The sequence below is a fragment of the Colobus angolensis genome, unplaced genomic scaffold (assembly GCF_000951035.1).
Source record: "Colobus angolensis palliatus isolate OR3802 unplaced genomic scaffold, Cang.pa_1.0 Scaffold20, whole genome shotgun sequence".
Classification (NCBI taxonomy): Eukaryota; Metazoa; Chordata; class Mammalia; order Primates; family Cercopithecidae; genus Colobus; species Colobus angolensis.
This window is the reverse complement of record NW_012115155.1, coordinates 1455545-1475800: the sequence shown is the minus strand read 5'-3', so window position 1 is coordinate 1475800 and position 20256 is coordinate 1455545. Positions and strand designations below refer to the sequence as shown.

Genomic DNA, 20256 nt, shown 5'->3' with positions numbered 1-20256 from the left:
TAATCCCAGCTACTCGGGAGGCTGAGGCAGGAGAGTTGCTTGAACTTGGGAGGTGGAGCTTGTAGTGAGCCAAGATAGTGCTGCTGTACTCCAGCCAGGGTGACAGAGCAAGACTCTGTCTCAAAAAAAAAAAAAAAAATTGCAATAGATAACTGAAAGTTGACTATTTAAAATAATGGGCAAATTCAGAGTGCTAGTTCTTATGTCGATAGCCACCTTATTCTGTATTATGAGAACATAGTTAAATAAGATCTGTTTTAAAAATAGATCCTTTCAGTTCCTGTCACTGTTGGAATTCCTTGTTACAACGTAATTGATAGAAATGAGTTTTAGTGTAAGGTTGGGAGTGTATTCAGTAATACATTGTACTCATAATGCATTCATTAAATGGTTAAATAAAAATGAGTGAAGACTTGGAAACTTTCTGAATTTCAGCCTGTTGAATGGCTGCATAGATTATGTAATTAAGGGCTGATTGTTGCTGAGTTACAATTTTACCCAAGTGTGGAGAAGTTATTTACTGGAAATGCACAATGTAGCCTGACTTCAAGATAAACAAATTAAGGAGTGAAGTTGGGTTTGAATAGAGCAGATTACATGGTGTGATCGTGTGCAGTATTTGCAAACCAAGAGGCAGATACTGATATTCTTGGGGCATTAGCAGCCTTGTTCTGATTACCTGTGGTCCTAGAAACAGTGTTTGAATTCTGAGAGTGGCAACACCTGTATCGTCATTTGCTCTCTTGTCATTGTATCTCATCTGAGTAGATTTTTTTGAACTGCATTTGCTAATGTCTGTTTTAAGACTTTTTTTTTTTTTTTTTTAAAAAATGTTTTTTTTTGTCCTTACTGCCTGTGACTAGACACCAGAAGCTGAAAAAGGAAGGCAAGGCAAAGACTTGCAAAGTACATGGTAAACGTATACTGTCCTTAATGAAGTGGTGTTTAATGTCTGTTTTAAGACTTTTTTTTTTTTTTTTTTTTACATTATTTGCTAATCCTGGTCTGTAGTGACTCCAAAAAACAAGATACAGTAATGTGATTTGCTTGTCTTCCAGGCTAAGAGAAAATGTGCTGAGTTGACATAAAGTTCTGACACACACTGCTGTGTGTCTAAAGACCAAGGCTTTAAAAGATAAAGATCTTTTACTTCAATTTTAATGATCTACAAAAGTAGTTTTTCTTTTACTATATAGTATATTTCTAAGTGAGTCTGGTTATAAAACAAGGACTTACATTTCTCAATTTCATAGCCACCCTCCAATCATTTTAATAATTTGAAAAGAAGTTTAGAATAAACTGTGTAAAAAGATAACTTGCTTTTTTCTTTCAGATACACTAAAGATTATTCATCAAGCACATAAATCTAAGGTATGTTCCACAGGTACAGTATCTGGCACATAGCAAGTAATCAATGTTGGTTAAATTTGTGAATAAGTGAATGAATAGCTGTACATCTAAAATATTTCCCATTATAATAGCGCTTTTTATTTTATAGGTACCCTTTCTACTGCCTTAGCTTTTTCACTGAAGAAAAATAAGCTGTTTCCCTGTTAGTAGTAGGTCCTTTTTAAAAAAGTGTTAATTTAAAAAAAAGTATACCGTATTTTGTTTATCAGGCACATAATTAGCATAAAATAAGCGTAAAACTTGGAAAAGTAAATTCAGTTTACAGATAAAAGAAACTGCTTATTATCTGGCAATCCAGTGTCTTTTCTCTTCTTAATTCTGTACCAGAACAAAAGGGCCAGAAGCAGACACAAATAATTCACTTGTTCTGATTTGATTCTTGCTGGGTATAAGAGAAGGCACAGAACTGTGGCTCTGGGAGCACACCTTTTAGCTCCACCAAGGCCACGGCCTGCAATACTGAAGTTGTCTTGCCTTTCCCAAAGAGAGCTGTTTATGTATGGGTTTGTTGTGTTTTTATATTTCTGTTTACTTTTTTGAAGTAACATTTTTATGAAGCCACAATCAAAGATTTATCATACAGACAGAGCAGAGTGATCTTTTTTCCTTTAATCTCAGTGGCCTTCTGTAGAGTCCTCTTTAAAGCAGTAATCTTACTGTATTATATAAACTACTCAAGAACTAGATATTATTTGTCATATCCCAATACCTAGCACAATGCCTGGCTCATAGTAGTTTTTCTGTAAAAATTTTTGAATGAAGTACTTACGAATTCATTTTATTTCATTGTCTTCTGTTGTCGTAATTGTACTTCATACACTCAATCACCTTTCAGATAAATGGGTATCACAGATCACAAGAAAATGGCATGAGGTAAGTCTGTTGACCATTGATTAGTAACTGTTTTAAAATTTATTTTAAAAATTTTTTGTGGCTTAAAACAACACACATTTATTCTCCTACAATTCTGGAAGTCAGAAGTCCAAAATCAGTTTCACTGAGCAAAAGTTAAGGGTTTAGTAGGGTTGGTTCCTTCTAGTAACTTTATTTTTTATACCAAGGATTGTAGATGCCAGTTTTACAATGTCCGTTGTGAAATGCCTCAAAATGTGATGCTCACGTGTGTCTGGGGCTGTGTTATGGAATCTGCCCTTTTGACTGGTACTAGAATGTATGGCCACCGTATTTGGACTTCATCCAGTTTCTCTCCTTGGGGACAGGAATGTTTTCAACCTCATTCCTAAAATGTAGAGAATAGGAAATGTCCTATTTTATATTTTTATATATTATATACAATATATTTAAAATACAAATATAAATATAAAATAATAGGCTCTTTGAAAAGGTTGTGAAGCAAAGTGAGTCCCCATTCTCCATTCTCTGCTGCATGTTTTACATCGTTTGGCTTTTCCTATGCTCATGTTTCCAAAAAGGAGTAAGTAGTAAATTACTCCTTTATCTTAGTGAAGACATAGTTCGTCGTGTTCAAATTATCAGTATTATAACGTTTTAGAAATCTGGAAATTATCCTGTCATTGGAAGACAAAACAATCTTAGAATTGTTACTTATATTTAAGACATGTTTCACACTGGCAGGTTCTAGTTATAAAATTAGGGCTTGTCTTTCCAGTTGAACAATGTATTTGTTTAAGGGAGGATTTCCAAAACGATTAAGTCACTTAGAGTGCTTCTGGAATCTAGCTTTATAAACTTTCATCCAAATCATAACGATGCTAGTTAAGGTGCCCTGGGGATGGTTCTGCAAGTTTCTACTTCAACTTTTCTAAGGGAAGAGTTCAATATATTTTCACAGATACAGTTTTAAAACTTCAAAGAAACTTCATTCACATGTCCTTATTTGTGACTTATCCAGCTCACAGTCATTTTTCTCATTTCCAAGTTATTGTTGTCCTTTCATTTTCTATTCCCCATCTGCGGGGCCTGTGGCATTGCTGGCCTGGCCTGTCAGTGTTCCAACTCGGCTATAATTTTAATTTCCTTCATCAGCCAAAAGAAGAGACTTCTAAATAATTCTGTTGTCTTAGTGAACTCATTCATAAAAGGCATTTTTCCCATTTCCCTAGTTTTCTGGACTTAGAGACTTTCCTAATTGCAGTTACTACATATCCTCAGAAATTTCTTCCCATTCCAACAATAAAAAGACTGACTGGATACCTTCCCACCAGAGCCTCGTGTGTGTGTGTGTGTGTGTGTGTGTGTGTGTGTGTGTGTGTGTGTATGTGTGTATGGATGTATTATGGATGTAATCAGTGGTCTGTTTATAAAGTCAGAATAATTTCTATTAAAGAGATTGCAATAATTTTAATTTGCATTTCGTGTGTGTGTGTGTGTGTGTGTGTGTGTGTGTGTGTGTGTGTGTATGTGTGTATGGATGTATTATGGATGTAATCAGTGGTCTGTTTATAAAGTCAGAATAATTTCTATTAAAGAGATTGCAATAATTTTAATTTGCATTTTATGTGTGGAAGTATTATCCTGGAATAAACTTTATAAGAAATGTGCAAGGTCTTTAAAAAGAAAACTTAAAATGCTGCTGTCCTTCCTCATCCCTCACCACACACACACTTGAAAATATGAATCTAAGCTCTGGGATTAATTTTTCAGACCCATTAAAGTGAACTCCTCTCAAGATCTGTGCATTTTATTGTGTGAAATTGTACTTCAACTTAACAACAAAACAAAACCTGCTATGAGAGTTCCAAAATAAGACTTAAACAGAAATGCTTAGGATATTTTGGAGAGGAAGATACAACAGCACAAAATCAATTATCTCTTAATTTACATATTTAATGCTGCCCCAATAAAACACAATACTTGTGTTTATATGTAAACTAAATAAGCTGATTTGAAAATTAGTATGTAAAAAATATGAATAATCAAGATAATTCTGAAAAAGAGAAATGAGAGTAATTAGCTCTAACATATAAGACATGTTATAAAACGATAGTAATTAGAACAGTATGGCACTATCACATGAACTGGTAGTTTAAGGGCACAGAATTAAAAGTTCAAAAATAGACCCCAATGTGGAAATTGAATGTATGGTAAATATGGCATTTCAAGTTTTTAAAGAAAAGATGGCAGATTCAATAAATAGTACTTGAATAACTGCGTAAACATCTAAAAAGCAGCTAAGTTGGATCCGTGTATTTTTCTTTATGCCAAAGTAAATACCCCTTGGATTAAAAAATTAAACCCATAGGTGAGGATAGAGATAAAACAGATGGAACATGACTTGATAATTTGTTCAAGTTGGGTCCTGGGTACAGGGCAGGGGGTTTATTACACTATTCTGTATCTATTGTATATTTGAAATTCTCCATGATGAAAAATTCAAAAAATGAAATTCATGAAAATATTTGAAGAGAACATGGAATTTTAAAAATCTTGGAGTGAAGAAGGTCTTTCTAAATATGACAGAAAACTGAGAAATGATATGAGACTGATACATTTTACTTCATTCACTAACTTATTTATTCCAAGAAAATTCATTTAACACCTTCTATGTAAAAAAAAAAAAAAAAAAAAAAACCACTGAGAAAAAGCAAGGAACAAATGAAAAGTGGGGGAAATTTTTCTAACTTACAGAAAAGGCTGAATTTCCTTAGCATATGAAGATACTCTAGACTCTACAACTCTATTGGATAGATTAGCCTACAACTCCATCAAAAAATAGAAAATATTCAGAACTTGAAGCATAATAAAATACAAATTAAGACTATACTTAATCCACACCTGTCAGATTGACAAGGAACAGAAGGCTTTACTAACACGCTCTGTTGGGAGAGTGTGGGAAATAGGGTCTCTCAGTGGTCCCAGTCCTCTCTGGAGAACTAGATAGCTGGTGGATGGGGATTGGGAGGAGACTGACTTTTCACTTTCTATTCATATGTGCTTGGAGAACTTTGTATAATGAGTTATTATACAAAGAATAAAAAAAGAATAATTTTTTTTTTTGTTGTTGTTGTTGAGACAGAGTCTTACTCTGTTGCTCAGGCTGGAGTGCGGTGGCGTGAACACAGCTCACTGCAACCTCTACTTCCCAGGATCAAGGTATCTTCCTGCTTCAGCCTCCTGAGTATTCGGGACTATAGATGTGTGCCACCACACCCAGCTAATTAAATACAACTTTTTTTTTTTTGTAGAGATGGGGTCTTGCCATCCTACTCAGGCTGGTCTCAAACTCCCGGGCTCAAACAGTCCTCTTGCCTTGGCCTCCCAAAGTGCTGGGATTACAGACTGTATTACCTATTCTAAAATGATTTTTTGAGTAAAGTATTTTTTCTTTTAATGTGTGTGCTCTGGAGTTTAAGCCCCTGTGCTTGGCAGTGAATGAGGTCCATGAACCCTGCGTGGCTTGGGCTTCGGATTTGGCTGCCGAGAGGCCTTTCTGTTGACTCTCTGTCTCAGCTGTGTTCTAGAAATAGAGTATATTGCTAAACAGGTGTGTTCTGGCTGACAAGTGGTGCTGTGTGACACTAGTGGTCATCTCTTTGTGCTATTTAGGAGCAGATAGCAACTTTAAATTTTTCACTTGTATTTATGGAGTCTCGCTGGATTTGTAAATATCACTGGAGAGCACTCTTGTTTACCCCCACCCCAAATCACATAGAGAAATATTCCAGTGAATGTGACATGGAACCACATGTTTTTTAGCTTGGGCAAGGTTTTTAGATATGTGGACTTATGGCCATTTGAAGTATACTTGTGGCCAGGTGTGGTGGCTCATGCCTGTAATCCCAGAAGTTTGGGAGGCCAAGGTGGGAGGATCACTTGACTTCAGGAGTTCAAGATGAGCCTGGGCAATATAGTGAGACCCCGTCTCTACTAAAAATAAAAAAAAAAATTAGGCTTGGTGGCACATGTATGCAGTCCCAGCTACTCAGGAGGCTGGAGATGGGAGGATTGCCTGAGCCTTGGAGACTGAGGCTGTAGTGAGCCATAATCATGCCACTGCACTCCAGCCTAGGTGACAGAGTGAGACCCTGTCTCAAAAAACAAAACAAAAGAAGGAAGTATACTCGCTTCTCTCAGAAGTCGGACTGGCCAGAGCTGGAAGCTCCGCTCTGTCGCTGACCAGGTTAGGATGGCAGGAGAAGATGATGATGATGCAGCAACAGAACAGTGACAGCTAAGAGAGAGTGCTCACCCTGTGGCCGGCACTGCTGCGGATTTATGTGCTCCATCCTGTCACCCTTACCACGGGTGATGGGGAAGGAGCCCTCTCCTCCCCTTTTCTACCGATGAGGAAATCGAGTTCTAGAGAGGTCGTGTAGCTTGTTGAGAACGCACAGCTGAGTGCTGGTGGAGTCTGGATTTGCATCCTGATCTGACTGCATTGCCATGCCACAGGACTCTCCCCAGTGCTTTACGTGGTGCCTGTGCTTGGCAGGACCTCACTGTGCCTCTGTTCACTGCCCTCATTACGGCCAGGGGAGTGGAATCTACTTAGACTGTTGCTGTGCTCAAAGTTACAACTGTGTGTCTTTGAGAAGTCTCACCGAACACACCCGTGTAAGTACTGATAAAATACAGATTTTCTTTTTCTTTTTTTTTTTTTAGACAAATGAACTTGTGTTGAGTTTGGAAGATGACGACAGACTCCTGCTGAAAGAAGACAGCACTCTGAAAGCAGCTGGAATCGGTGAGGAAGGGGCCTTGTGTTGCTGGAGGGGAAACCCTCTCCTGGCCTATGCTGAGGCCTGGCTGATGGTATTTGGATAACTCACTGGAAAGTAAATGCTGCCGTCGGCCTCCCGACACTGCCCGGTGACTGCTGAGAGGAGGGCGATGAGAATGATGTGCATTCCGATCTCTTGACTGAGGGCAGTAGGTGTCTGCTCTCCAAATATGCAGAATGCAAATGGCTCTTTTCGGAAGGTATGCTCAGAATTCTCCTGAGGGTCTGTTTAAGGGTCTGTTTAATTTTCTGTGGGTCAGTTTGACCAATAAGACTTTCCCAGGTTTGAATTTCAGGGATACTTGTTTCTAGGCCAACAGGGACAAGCCGTGACGTTGTGATAGGTCTCCAAGGGGGTGGTGGGGTTAGCCCTGACCGTCCCTTGTATGTGAAGCACTGATGTAGAGCTTGATCTATTGAACAGAAATAGAACATGCTGTGTGATACCGTTATGGTTGGGTTTTTGTTTTCGTTTTCGTTTTCGTTTTGAGATCAGGCTGGAGTGCAGTGGCACAGTCTTGACGAGTTGTTAGTACCATGTCTCCTTACTCTTATCGTTGTCACTTGAGCTGATGGTTGGAGAGAAATGGACATAGTAAGAACTAATGAGGAGTAATGCAATGTGTTGTTGTTGGTATCACATGCAGTGTGGCTTCTGATGGTCTTCCGAATCACTCAGGGCCCACCGAAGCATGGAATTTAAAATAGGAGCCTGGTGTGTGCAGCTGAAAAGTACCTGGTTGGGCCTTCCAGCCTAGAATATGCATGTGGTTTTATTCTAAATAAATGTTATGTGACATATTTTGTGACCATTAGATGTCACTGTTATTCTACGTATATGTACACCTAAAGCTGATCTGGCAGGAGGGGAAGTGGAGATTGTCAGGGAGGTCTGAGTGGTTAAAGGCGGTGTGCCCTGATACACCTCTGTGGTTGGTGACTGATGCAGTGTCACAAGCCATGCTGCTTCTTAATTATTTATTAATTAATTTATTTTTTGAGACAGAGTCTCACTCTGTCGCCCAGGCTGGAGTGCAGTGGTGCGATCTCGGTTCACTGCAACCTCCATTTCCCTGGTTCAAGCGATTCTCCTGCCTCAGCTTCCTAAGTAGCTGGGAACACAGGTGCGCACCACCACGCTTGGCTAATTTTTGTGTTTTTTTAGTAGAGACACGGTTTCACTACATTGGTCAGACTGGTCTTGAATTTCTAACCTCAGGCTATCCGCCTGCCTCAGCCTGTTCATAATTATTTATATGCACTTGTTAAGGAACACGGTTAGTAAGGTGCACATTGGGAGCCTGGATTTTTTTTTTTTTTTTTTGATGAGTATTATTTTGAGTTACTTTAATCACGTATATTAGGAATTTACTTCTGATTGATTCATGTGACTAGCATGAATTCCTGACATAGATCTGAGTTAAACAGGATCTTAAATAGCATGTTGTGAAATCTTAGACTTGATTTCTGTGTTGTCATCTATAATATTTGCTAGAATATTCTTGTCTTTCCATGTTATGAATATGTAAGGTTGTTATTTTGAAGAAGGATTTTAAATTTGGCATTTGTTTCTTTAAATGCTATTATATTATTGTAGCAGGTGGCACCTTTCTGATTGGGGCATGTAGCACCTAGAAGGTAGCCCTGTTTGTTGTTAAAGCATAAAGCGTAATGAATATTACAGACTGATATTGATGGGGGTATTGACAGACAGCTCCATGGAAAACACTGGAAAATCCAAAAACTAAAAAAAGGTAATATTTCACAGGATGATAAAGTTGACATTTCAAAGAAGTGAGGAAATAATGATTTAGCCAGAAAATTATCCTCAAGCCCATTGCCAAAGCATTCAGGAAAATAAAATTCAAACTCTTATCTCATCTCTGTTTTTATTACAAAATAAATTCTAGATGGGTTAAATATTATAATGTAAAAAAATTTTTAGAAAAGAAAGTGTAGTTCAATAATTTCATAATCTTGGGAAGGAGAAGAGCTTTCCAAGCATGAGCTCAAAGACAGAAGCCATAAAGGGGGATAAGTGATAGATTTGACTACAAAAGAATTAAAAACTGTAAACAAAGTTAAAGGAGAAACTTTGAAACATATTTGCAGCATATACAACAGATAAAGCCTGGGGTCGGGCGTGGTGACTCATGCCTGTAATCCCAGCATTTTGGGAGGCTAATGCGGGAGGATCACTTGAGGTCAGGAATTCGAGACCAGCTTGGCCCACATGGTGAAACCCCATCTTCACTAAAAATACAAAAATCAGTCAGGCATGGTGGCACACGCCTGTAATCACAGCTACTTGGGAGGCTGAGGCGGGAGAATGGCTTGCACCTGGAAGGTAGAGGGTGCAGTGAGCTGAGATTATATCACTGCACTCCAGCACAGCACTCCAGCCTGGGCAACAGAGTGAGACTCTGTCTCTAAAAAAAAAAGAAAAGGAAAAAGTGAAAGAAGTTATTAGCCTGACTTTATAAAGAACCGTTGTAATTACTGTGAAAAAGAGAAATTCTACTGATACAGGAAATAACTCACATATAAAAAATAGCTCCTCCTCATTAGGAGAGAATGAGGACTTATTAGAAAGGAGTACATAGATACTGTTTTATGTAGTAGAGTCTAGTGTTAAGACTCTAGTCTGGGGCTGGGTGCCATGGCTCATGCCTGTAATCCTAGCAGTTTGGGATGCCAGGCTAGTGGATCGCTTGAGGCCAGGAGCTCTAGATTAGCCTGCACAACACAGTGAGACCTCATGTCTATAAAAATAAAAATTAGAGTCTAGAGCCAGAGTGCCTGGGTCCAAATCCTGATTCTGTCTTTTACTGTCTAGGTGACCTTGGACAGCAGCAATTGTTATAAGATTAGCAGACATGACAAAAGTGGCATTGTCCAAGGGAGTTCAAGGTGTAGGAAAATGGATAGTCTTATACCACTGTCAGGAATGAATGTGACCTCGAATTTTCTGTGGGTCAGTTTGACCAATAAGACTTTCCCAAGTTTGAATTTCAGGGATACTTGTTTCTAGGCCAACAGGGACAAGCCGTGACGTTGTGATAGGTCTCCAAGGGGGTGGTGGGGTTAGCCCTGACCGTCCCTTGTATGTGAAGCACTGATGTAGAGCTTGATCTATTGAACAGAAATAGAACATGCTGTGTGATACCGTTATGGTTGGGTTTTTGTTTTTGTTTTTGTTTTTGTTTTCGTTTTGAGATCAGGCTGGAGTGCAGTGGCACAATCTTGACTCACTGCAGCCTCCACCTCCTGGATTCAAGCAATTCAAACAATTCGCCTGCCTCAGCCTCCTGAGTAGCTGGGATTACAGGTGTGTACCACCACGCCCAGCTAACTTTTGTATTGTTTAGTAGAGATGGGGTTTCGCTATATTGGCCAGGCTGGTCACAAACTCCTGACCTCAGGTGATCCACCTGCCTCGGCCTCCCAAAGTGCTGGGATTATAGGTGTGAGCCACTGTGCCCGACCCCATTATTGTTTTAAAGTGTTTAAAATATACATGTAAGATTATTGTTTATGTGTATATGGAGAAAAGATCATATGCCAAAATTATAGAAATGGTTTCTTGAGGTGGTGGCATTGCCGGTAATTGATATTCTCCTTTCTTTTCTGTATTATCTAATTGTTTTTATGGTGATTCAAAAAATTTTCTACAGTTTACATGTTTTCCTTGTAATTAAAGGACTTTTTTTTTTTTTTTTTTAAGTATAAACCCATGAAGTTGGGAAAAGTCGGAATGAAGGCTGTGCATTTTGCTTGCTTTCTGGCCTTCTGTAAGCCATATCCTCTCAGAAACTCTATTTTGTTTTCTGTAAAAATTGGAAGAATGAAACTTATTCTAGAAGGTTGTCATAAGGGTTGTGTAAAACAATGAAGGCATCGGGAGTGATGTGATGTGTGTAAAAGGCCCTCAAGAACAACTGCTTTGTCTGGAAACCGTCCTGGAGAAGGCAACTGGCAAATGTTTTGACTTTACTAAAATATTGAGTTGTTGGTCTTGTTGTGACTAATTTCAAACTGACTTATGTAATGAACCATCTGTAAAGGTGAGAAGCAAATCCCTCTTTTTGTCCTCTTACTTTAAGGCTATTGGTCCTGGATCAGAGTCAGATTCTTTTCCCAGATTCTCCGCTCATTTCAGGGTGGTATGAGGACGCCAAACAGCCCTCCTAACTCCAGCAAAGCCAGCAAGCCTGGGCTCAGGGTGATTTGGGTCCCTGCAGGGAGCGATTTTCTCTTCGTTATCTAGAGTGGTGTTGCTGTGCTCTTGGGGACAAGCTGAGGTTATACCTGGGGACAGAGGTGAGGGTACCTGGAAAGCAACAAAAAATTCTAAGTGAGAACTGAGTTGTGAAAATGATACTTGAAACGTGTGATTTTTTTTTTTTTTTTTTAAGACCTCACTCTGTCGCCCGGTGCAATCTCGGCTCACTGCAACCTCCGCCTCCCAGGTTCAAGTGATTCTCCTGCCTCAGCTTCTTGAGTAGCTGGGATTATAGGCATGCACCACCCCGCCCATCTGATTTTTGCGTTTTTAGTGGAGACGGGATTTCGCCATGTTGGCCAGGCTGGTCTTGAACTCCTGACCTCAAGTGATCCGTCTGCCTCGGCCTCCCAAAGTGCTGGGATTACAGGCGTGAGTCACTGCGCCTGGCCTGAAATATGTGATTTTTCTAGGGAATTTTCCCTCTCTCAGTGCCATGTTTGATTAGATTTTTAATAAGTTTAAGAGAAAAATTCGAAGTCATCTCTGCCTCCCTTTTCACCACCTGATCTTGCTGTAGAGCTGTCACTCTGTTACCACAGCCCGTTGCCATGGAATAATGCCAGGGTAACACATTTATCATTAGGACTTTTCTGCAGTAGTCATGAAAAGAAAAGAAAGGCTGCAGGTGGGGAAATTAGGGAAAAAAAAATGTTTGAAGATTTCTTTTCTCACGGAGAAATTCTCTAGTTCATCCTTTGGCTTTTTCTCTGCACTGCGGATCCCGATGGAACATTCTACACCTGACGTCAGTGGAAGTTTTTGCTTGTGGACTCAGTACGGAAAATACCTACTTAAAAAAGATTTGCTCAGTAGAAGCAAGAAGAGACTTTTACCTAGAAATGTTACTTATAATTTAAAGATTGTTTTTACCTTGTTGTCAGCAGTTGTAGTTTTATGGACTAATTCCCCTAAGTAATAAATTTACATGTAAGCTTTTTTTTTTGGAAGTGTTATTTTCTCTCTTTCATTTTGCTACATTCTACTACTGTTGTCTTTGGAATCTGGTCTGGTTTAAGAGAGAAATTGTCACTGGGTAACTCTTCCAAAGCCAGTTGTGTTTCATTAGAAACATTTTAAAACAAGATACAGTGGCCAAACTGTAAGTGTTTATCTGAGGGAAGCATTCTCGGCAAGCCAGGTCCTGTCATAATTCCAAAACTCCCTCGTGGTTTGTTTTCATTTTGTGTGTCACTTCTCTCATCTGCCCCCAACCAGATCCCTGTCGTTCACGCCTCGCCCCTTTGGGTGATCTTGTCTGTACAGCTAATATTGGGGGATTCTGTGGCTCCCCCTTTTCTTTCAGGATCATGTTTGCGTATCCTTAAGGTGTGGGTCCCCTTCCCTTTCTTTTTCTGGGTAGTAATATTTTAGGTCATGGCGTGTTTTCTTCCTTCGACAGTATGTTATGGTGGCCGTTTTTCACTCTTACATAGAAACAGTGATGGTCTGGTTACTCGGTAATGTGGGTGTTGGACTCAGGAAACTGGGGGATTCCAGAAGCAAGACTTAGAGTGAACCTCTGTGGAGTGCTTTCCTTTTTACCTCCCCATATCCTGGTGGAAATTACAGGCATGTACCCAGTCTAGCAAAGACTGAGGTTTTTTTTTTTTTTTTGGCTAGTTGTTTTCTTCAAACTGTAGTTTGAAATCTTCTCTGCCAGCAGATCCAAAACAATATTTGAAGCAAGCCGCGAAATAAAAGGCAGAGCACTTGGGACCTCTGTTGGTGGTGAAAACTTAGAAATATAACTCAGTTGTGAGCACAGCTTTGAATGATTTGTAGATTAGGATTTTGTGACATTTGGGAGGATAGGCTGTACTCCTAAAGTGGGGGAGAGGGTGAAACTTCGTCCTTTTGGTCTCAGATTGCCGTAGAAGCCGCACCTCACCCTTCGTGTATTTTTTTTGTCAACAGTCTGTGGCTATTGTCACAAGGCAGCCTCCCTGATCGTGGATTTTCTGCACCACAAAGTCAGTGTGCCTGTCTCAGGCTCCTTTTTCCAGACAACAGGGGCTGTGCCTCGTATTACGTTGGTGCTGACTAGCACAAGGCTAGGGACTCAGAACATATGGATAAATCCTTGTTGATGATGAGTTTATTGAGATAAATTAGCTGAAGAGTTTAAATACATTGCATTTAATTTTTCTTGGGATTTTACACTTAACATTGATCTTATATTCTTTCATTTAAAGTCATTATCATTATGTTCCTTTTAAAGTTGTGTGTGTCTGTCTGGAAGCATTATAAAATTATTAATTTTATATCCACAGTTTGAAAGCCCTGGCTTGTGTTTATTTCATTAAACTTGAGCATCAGTATTAAAATGATCCTACAAATGTATTTGGAGGGTTCTCTGTTTCATTTGATAGTAAGACGAAGGGATGAAGTGGCAGTGTATTTATTGGATTTTAGATTGCACATTCATTTCAGATTCCCATGCCAGGGCACTCTGCACCTGACTGCACTGCCGCCTGCAGCACATTTAATTTAAAATCAGGTGCCCTGGGGGACCAGCACTAGGTAGACTTCCGGAGGGTTCATCCCCAGCCAGTTTTAAAGGAGCCATTTTAAATAGAATTTGGGAAGCAGGAATTTAAGGGATAATGGTGGAAAGAGTAATTATGTAGAGGTCTTAAAAATCATTTATAATTGGTTTTCACGTAAATTGGCAAATGAATTTGTAGTATAAGTCCCTGAAATCATTCTCTCAAACATTTTCCAGAGTTTTACAGATGTAAGAAAACATTATATTCTACTTCTGCTTAAGGACCACATTACTAAAATTTAAAACCCATTTAATGTTTTACTTTTGAATGTTCAGAGTACATTTTGATTTGTGTGTTTTCCAATTTGTTAAGGGTGAAAAAATTTTTAAATCAACCTGAAGTATTATAGTTTAACCCATTTGTTTACCTAGATTTCCTGAAAAAAAAAGTACAGTCATCTGAAAATAAAATCTTTACACTGCAGATTCTCATTCGGAGTCTACATTATGAGAGCTAGCATAAATGCCCTATGTAAATAATACATTGATGTTTAAGTTAACTGGACCCAGGAGAACCGATGTGTCAAAACAGAACTGCTTAGTCCTTGCTTTCCATCAGCTTCTCTGAACCTGCCATTGCTGAAGAGCCACACAACATATTAGTTTCTCAGAAGGGGTTCAGATAAATGTCAACTGCAGTAAGTGAAATTTGTAATTACAGTTAGTGTGGATTGAGCAAAGTGCTGTGTGGGCAAAGCACTGTGTAAAGTTCTGTATGTAAATAGCACATCACAGATAAAACCTTGCTCTGTGATTATTAAGAACAGGGTGTCTTTTGCTCATTTTCCATTAGAAGGTTGATTAGAATCACTTGCAAATTATATAAGTCTACCTCTGGGCATGCTTCCCTTCAAAAAAGGAAACCCCAGGAGCTTTTTGTATAAAGAATAGATTTCCAAATATCTTTGAATATTGAAGTTTTTGAAGCTCCCTTTCTTGATTTTCTTTTTCCCACTGATTCCAAGTGTGGAGTCTTTTTACCTATTCTTTTAGATGCCACTTTCTTGTAAAATTTAACTATACCATAACTTACTGTTTGCACAGGGTGCATCTTTTTACAGCCCCTCCTTATTGATCTCCAGTTTCTCTCTGCTGTATCCCCCACAGGCTGCTTGTCATGCGAGGCTGCAATCTGATTTTCATCTCCTCAGATTAAATTTAATCTTGAAGATATAGTAAGGACTGGAATGAGGATCTGTGACTATGGCTGGCTTTATTTTCTTCTTTTGACACTTGTTTATTTTCTGTAATGAGCATGGGTAGCTTATGATTAACAAACGTTAAATCTGATATTCTTGAAAACAGCAAAAACATTTTTAATGAAATGGCATGCTAATCTCATTAATTTCATTGTTTTTTGACAAAGTCTAATGATGAGATGAGAGCTGTAAACTAAGAGACCAGTGGTAATCCTTGGCACCCTTTTTTATTATCCTATTTATTTGACTTGGAGAGTTTTACTTGTCTGTTTTTAGAGAGTATGTTAATTGAGTACTCAGTATTCATTATGAATAATCTTGACTGTTTTCTTGTGGAGATTCTGAAGGCCCTTTTGCTCTTTCTGTAAAAGCCAAGCAGACTGTATTAACTTCTGGTTTAATTTAAAAAGCGAATGTGGAACTTGTTGGCACAACACCTTAAAGAATTGCATGTTTAATAATTGGAAGGCTTTCCATCAGATTTGTCTCTAGCCTGAATTAATAATGTTGCTGACTTACTGTTTTAGAAGACGCAGTCCTTGACCTGCTAGGTTGAAAGAATTGTGACTGCTCTGAACCTTCATGGGTCCTTTAGCGGTGCCATCTCCCCTGTGAATAATTAGAGGTATTTGAAGGTATTGAGGTAGCAGCCAATTTGTGTCTTTCACTTTGCATATTGTTGAAGCCGCATGAATTAATCATAAGCAGGGCAAAAAATTAACTTCTTCAGACACATATTTTGATGGGTCATGAGGGAGAATGTAAAGTGATCTGTAAAATATTCTACTGATCCTCTAAGTATTAAATTATTATACCTACAGGCTAATTTCAGGGGGGAAAAAGAGTTTTCCCTCCCCTTCCTGCAGTACCTGAGTAGCATATTTGAGAAAAAAATCAAGGTTTTTTATTTCCTAGCACTGTAAAGAGTACTACAAATGAGCAATTTTATGATTTCCTGAAAACCAGATTCTTGCATTAACTCTTGATTTCAATTTTGGGGTTTTTTTTTTTTTTTTACTTTTAAATCATTTGAGTTTTCAATTCTTAAAACTTCACCTGAAACTTCCTGTTGATTTGGTAAAATTCATTGTGCAACCCGACAAATAACTCATCTTTCTCACTTTAGGCATCTGAAGCTATTCTAAAATACCGAATCAAAGTCATATGGATTTCCATACTTGTTTAAAATTTAGGTTTACATTGAAATCTTGTTTTCTATTTTCTGTTTTTTTTCAGCCAGTGAAACTGAAATTGCATTCTTCTGTGAAGAAGATTATAAGAACTACAAAGCTAATCCCATTTCATCCTGGTGAAAACATCTTGAGGGCTTCCTTTTTGCATACCTGTATTAAGCTTTTTATTCCACTGCTGAGTTTTTGAAAGTGACAAACAGATCTTAAAAAATTAATCCCAGGCTCTACTCTTTGAGCTAAAATCTGGTGATTTCTTTCTCTTCAGGTCTTTCTTTCCTTCCCTCTTTCTTTTTCTTTGTTGTTGTAAAATAATATATTATGAGAAAAACATTTGATTTTTTTTAAAGGGAAATAAATTGTTATTAAAAATTATCGTGGAATATTGATTCTTAAATTAGAATTTATTTTCTGAAATTAGGAATTATTTTGGTAACTTGCATGTTGAGTGCCTTAAAAAGATTGGAAGACTAAGAGATCATACTGTTTCTTTTGTATTTTTTCTGTAGTTTCTAATTAGAGCAACTGTTACTGTCTGTGGCTACCAGAAATTCTGAATTTCTTGACCCTCATGGCTACCTTTTAGCTCAGGGTGGGTGATACATACCACCATATGTGCAGCTGAATCGTGTATATTTTAGGGAGGTTTTATGATGCAGGAAGGTTCCTTTTTTTTTTTAAAGTATCGCAGCCTATACAAGTAATGTTGCCGACTTTTTTTTTTCTCTTTTCTTTCTTGAGCTGTGTTTTCCATCTTCAGGAGCAAACTGTCATAGAACCAAACTCATTTATTTAGAGAGAGGAAGTAGCAGGATGCTTGCACTTCTGGAAGAAAATTGTTCATTGAGAACAAGTCTATGTCCTGGAAGATACATTCCTTCTAAATAATGAAATACTTGTGGTTCCTGATCATGGCTGACCACCAGCACGTGAGGAGTTATTATTTCAGAGACCTTTCAGTCAGCTTGCGTTTAATCAGAACTCCTGGAGAGCTTAGCTAGCTCTGCCGTTGCTCCCTGAGTCCTGGAGGGCTTAGCTGGCCCTGCCATTGCTCCCTGAGTGCTGGAGGGCTTAGCTGGCCCTGCCATTGCTCCCTGAGTGCTGGAGGGCTTAGCTGGCTCTGCCATTGCTCCCTGAGTCCTAGAGAACTTAGCCAGCTCTACCATTGCTCCCTGAGTCCTCAGAGTTGCCAGGAGGGCAAATTGGTTTCATTACGGCCACGTCTAACTTAAGAAAACCTATTATTTTTTAAAAATAAACTTTGAAAGTCTGATTAACATGATTAGAAGATGCTTTGCTTTGTTGAAAAAGTTAATAGGGTCTTCTTTAAAACAGAAATTCTATTTATTTTATTCATTATTTCATTCAGGAGCAAAGTGTTGAATACACAGATGACATAGCTTTTGGGGGAGTTAATAAAGAAGAAAATAAGACCCAGTTTTTGCCTCAGTAAATGGAGAAAGACATAGTACAATCAAACGATTTTAAGAATAGCAGAAAAAGCTGTCATCAGAGCCTCGTTGACAGAAATTAGTTCTGTGGTTTTTGTTGTTTTTGTTTATTTGTTTGTTTCTTTGTTTTTAGAAGTACCAGTTGAGCTGTGTCTTAGAAGATTGAATAGGAATTTTTGCTTAGAAGAAAAGAAGGGAAGGGCTTACCGGAAGAGGGAATAGCATACACAAAGGCAGAGCACTGTGAAAGAGCTTGAGGTTTCAGGAGAAAGCACAAATTTTAGTGTCCCTGACTTTTATAGGTGGTGCAACTTAATAATGTTTAGACCTAACAGTGGTACAAAAGCAATAGGCATTCAGTAGAAACTGTACACTGAGTACCCATACAGCCATTATGTTTTCCACTTTCAGTGCAGTATTCAATAAATTACATGAAATATTTAATACTTTACAATAAAATAGGCTTTGTGATAGATGATTTTGCCCAACTGTAGTCTAATGTAAATGTTCTGAGCATATGTAAGGTAGATGAAGCTAAGCTGCCATGTTTGGTAGGTTAGGCGTATTAAATGCGTTTTTCACTTGTATTTTCAACCAACGATGAGTTTATTGGGACTAACCCCATTGTAAGTTGAGGAGCATCTGTACAGGAGGGCAGAGTACATGGAACAGAGTAGAGGAAGATAAGGCCAGAAAGGTAGGTTGAGGTAGGCCTTACAAGTCATGCTAAGGAGTTGGAACTGTGTCTAGTAGGTAGATGGGAGCCAGTAGCATGATTTAAACAGGTATTTGATTCCATTTGTATTTTAGCATGTGAGCTTTGTCAGCAATGTCCAGATGGCAGAAAGACTAGAAGACATCATTGAGCAGGTGACGTTTGGAAGGCCTGGCTCAGGGCAGGGACAGAGGGGAAGAAGAGGAGTGGGGAGGTTCTTGGTATTACCATTTGATCATGCATTCCGTGGCAAATATGATGTGGTAGTTAATTTACGTATGTTATCTCATTTGACATTTACCACAGTTCTTCAATGGTAGCATGTATATTTATAGATGAAGACACTGGGGCCCAGAGAGGTAAAGTTATTTGCTCAAGAGAATGTAGTAATGTGCAATGGAATTGGAACCAAGTCTGTCTTAAAATTCTGACTTCCTCCATTCCATACTGCAGCCTCCCAGTGGAGACCTGAGGTAGAATGCCTTAGAATGTTTGGGACCTGGCGAATGCCTGGACGGGGATAGTGTGGGGAGGGAGGAATGGAGACTTCAGTGATTCTTGCTGGAGTTGAGTGGCTGGATTAATGATGGTAGCAGTAACCCAAATAGGGAATTCAATAAGTAGAGGCTAAAACATATTCCATTTGTTTGCTTTGCACACATTCAATTTGCATACCAGGCTTTTTTAAAATATAAAATTAAGCATATCTTTGCCTGTGCATTTTTAAGTAGATAATGTAAAAATATGTATATATAGTACCTTTTTTGGTGTGTGTTTTTCTTATAAAAGGCACATATAGGCTATTTTCACTTATAAACAAGGAATAAAAATCAGAAATAAACCTATAGACAGCAACCACCAGAAAGAGGCAAAGAAGGATTGTTTCCTAAAGCCTGCAGAGCGAGCAGGGCCCTGCTGACATCTGGATTTCAGACTTGTAGCCTCCAGAACTATGTGAGAAAAGACATTTCTGTTGTATTTACAATAAATACAAATATATTGTGACTAAAAAGGACTTTTACCAGGAATGGAAGATTGATTCAATATATACTTTTCAAAATCTATAAAGGAGAAACAAATTCTGTTTATCTCAATAGGTGCCAAAAGGCATTTGATGATATTCTTGCTCATGCATATCTAAAAGTTAGCGAGGGAAAGAAATACCCTTAACTTGGTGAAGGTTGCTCGGAGGAAACCTACTTAATGGAGAAGTGTTTCAGCAAATCTGTTAGATATGAGTAAGAGGCTGTGGCTGGGTGCGGTGGCTCAGGCCCGTAATCTCAGCACTTTGGGAGGCCGAGGCGGGCAGATTGCTTGAGCTCAGGAGTTCGAGACCAGCCTGGGCAAGAGGATGAAACCCCGTCTCTACAAAAAAACGAAAACGAAAAATTAGCCAGGTGTGGTAACTTGCGCCTGTAGTTCCAGTTACTTGGGAGGTGGAGGTGGGAGGATTCCTTGGGTCAGGAGGTCAAGGCTACAGTGAGCTGTGATTGCACCGCTGCACTCCAGCACAAAAAATATGAATTAGACAAGAATGAACACTGTTGCCAGTACTATTCAGTATATTTCTGCAAGTCTTACTGTAGCCAGTACTGTAGGAAAAGTAATGATTCTCAGATACTGGAAAGTAGTAGGTAAAACATTCATTTGTAGACAATATGATTGCAAGAGACTTAAGTTTTTTGAACTAAGAGACTTCAGTGCTGAACCTAAAATGTATTGTTCATAAAAGCTATAAAATAGTGTTATTAGATGAGTAT

The 20256-nt window shown here is 38.6% G+C and overlaps 1 protein-coding gene across 4 annotated transcripts in view; it reads left to right on the top strand.

Moving 5' to 3' along the window:
* Positions 1-16705, top strand: part of LOC105511495 (chromosome unknown open reading frame, human C2orf76) — a 58314-nt gene extending 41609 nt beyond the window's left edge. For all 4 annotated transcript variants that reach the window (XM_011941613.1, XM_011941615.1, XM_011941616.1 and 1 more), the window contains 3 exons: positions 1334-1371; positions 6994-7075; positions 16377-16705. In XM_011941613.1, the coding sequence (XP_011797003.1) occupies positions 1334-1371; positions 6994-7075; positions 16377-16453 (197 nt within the window). In that variant the 3' untranslated portion in view covers positions 16454-16705. The remainder of the gene's footprint in view (positions 1-1333; positions 1372-6993; positions 7076-16376) is intronic.
* The last annotated feature ends 3551 nt before the right edge of the window (positions 16706-20256 follow it).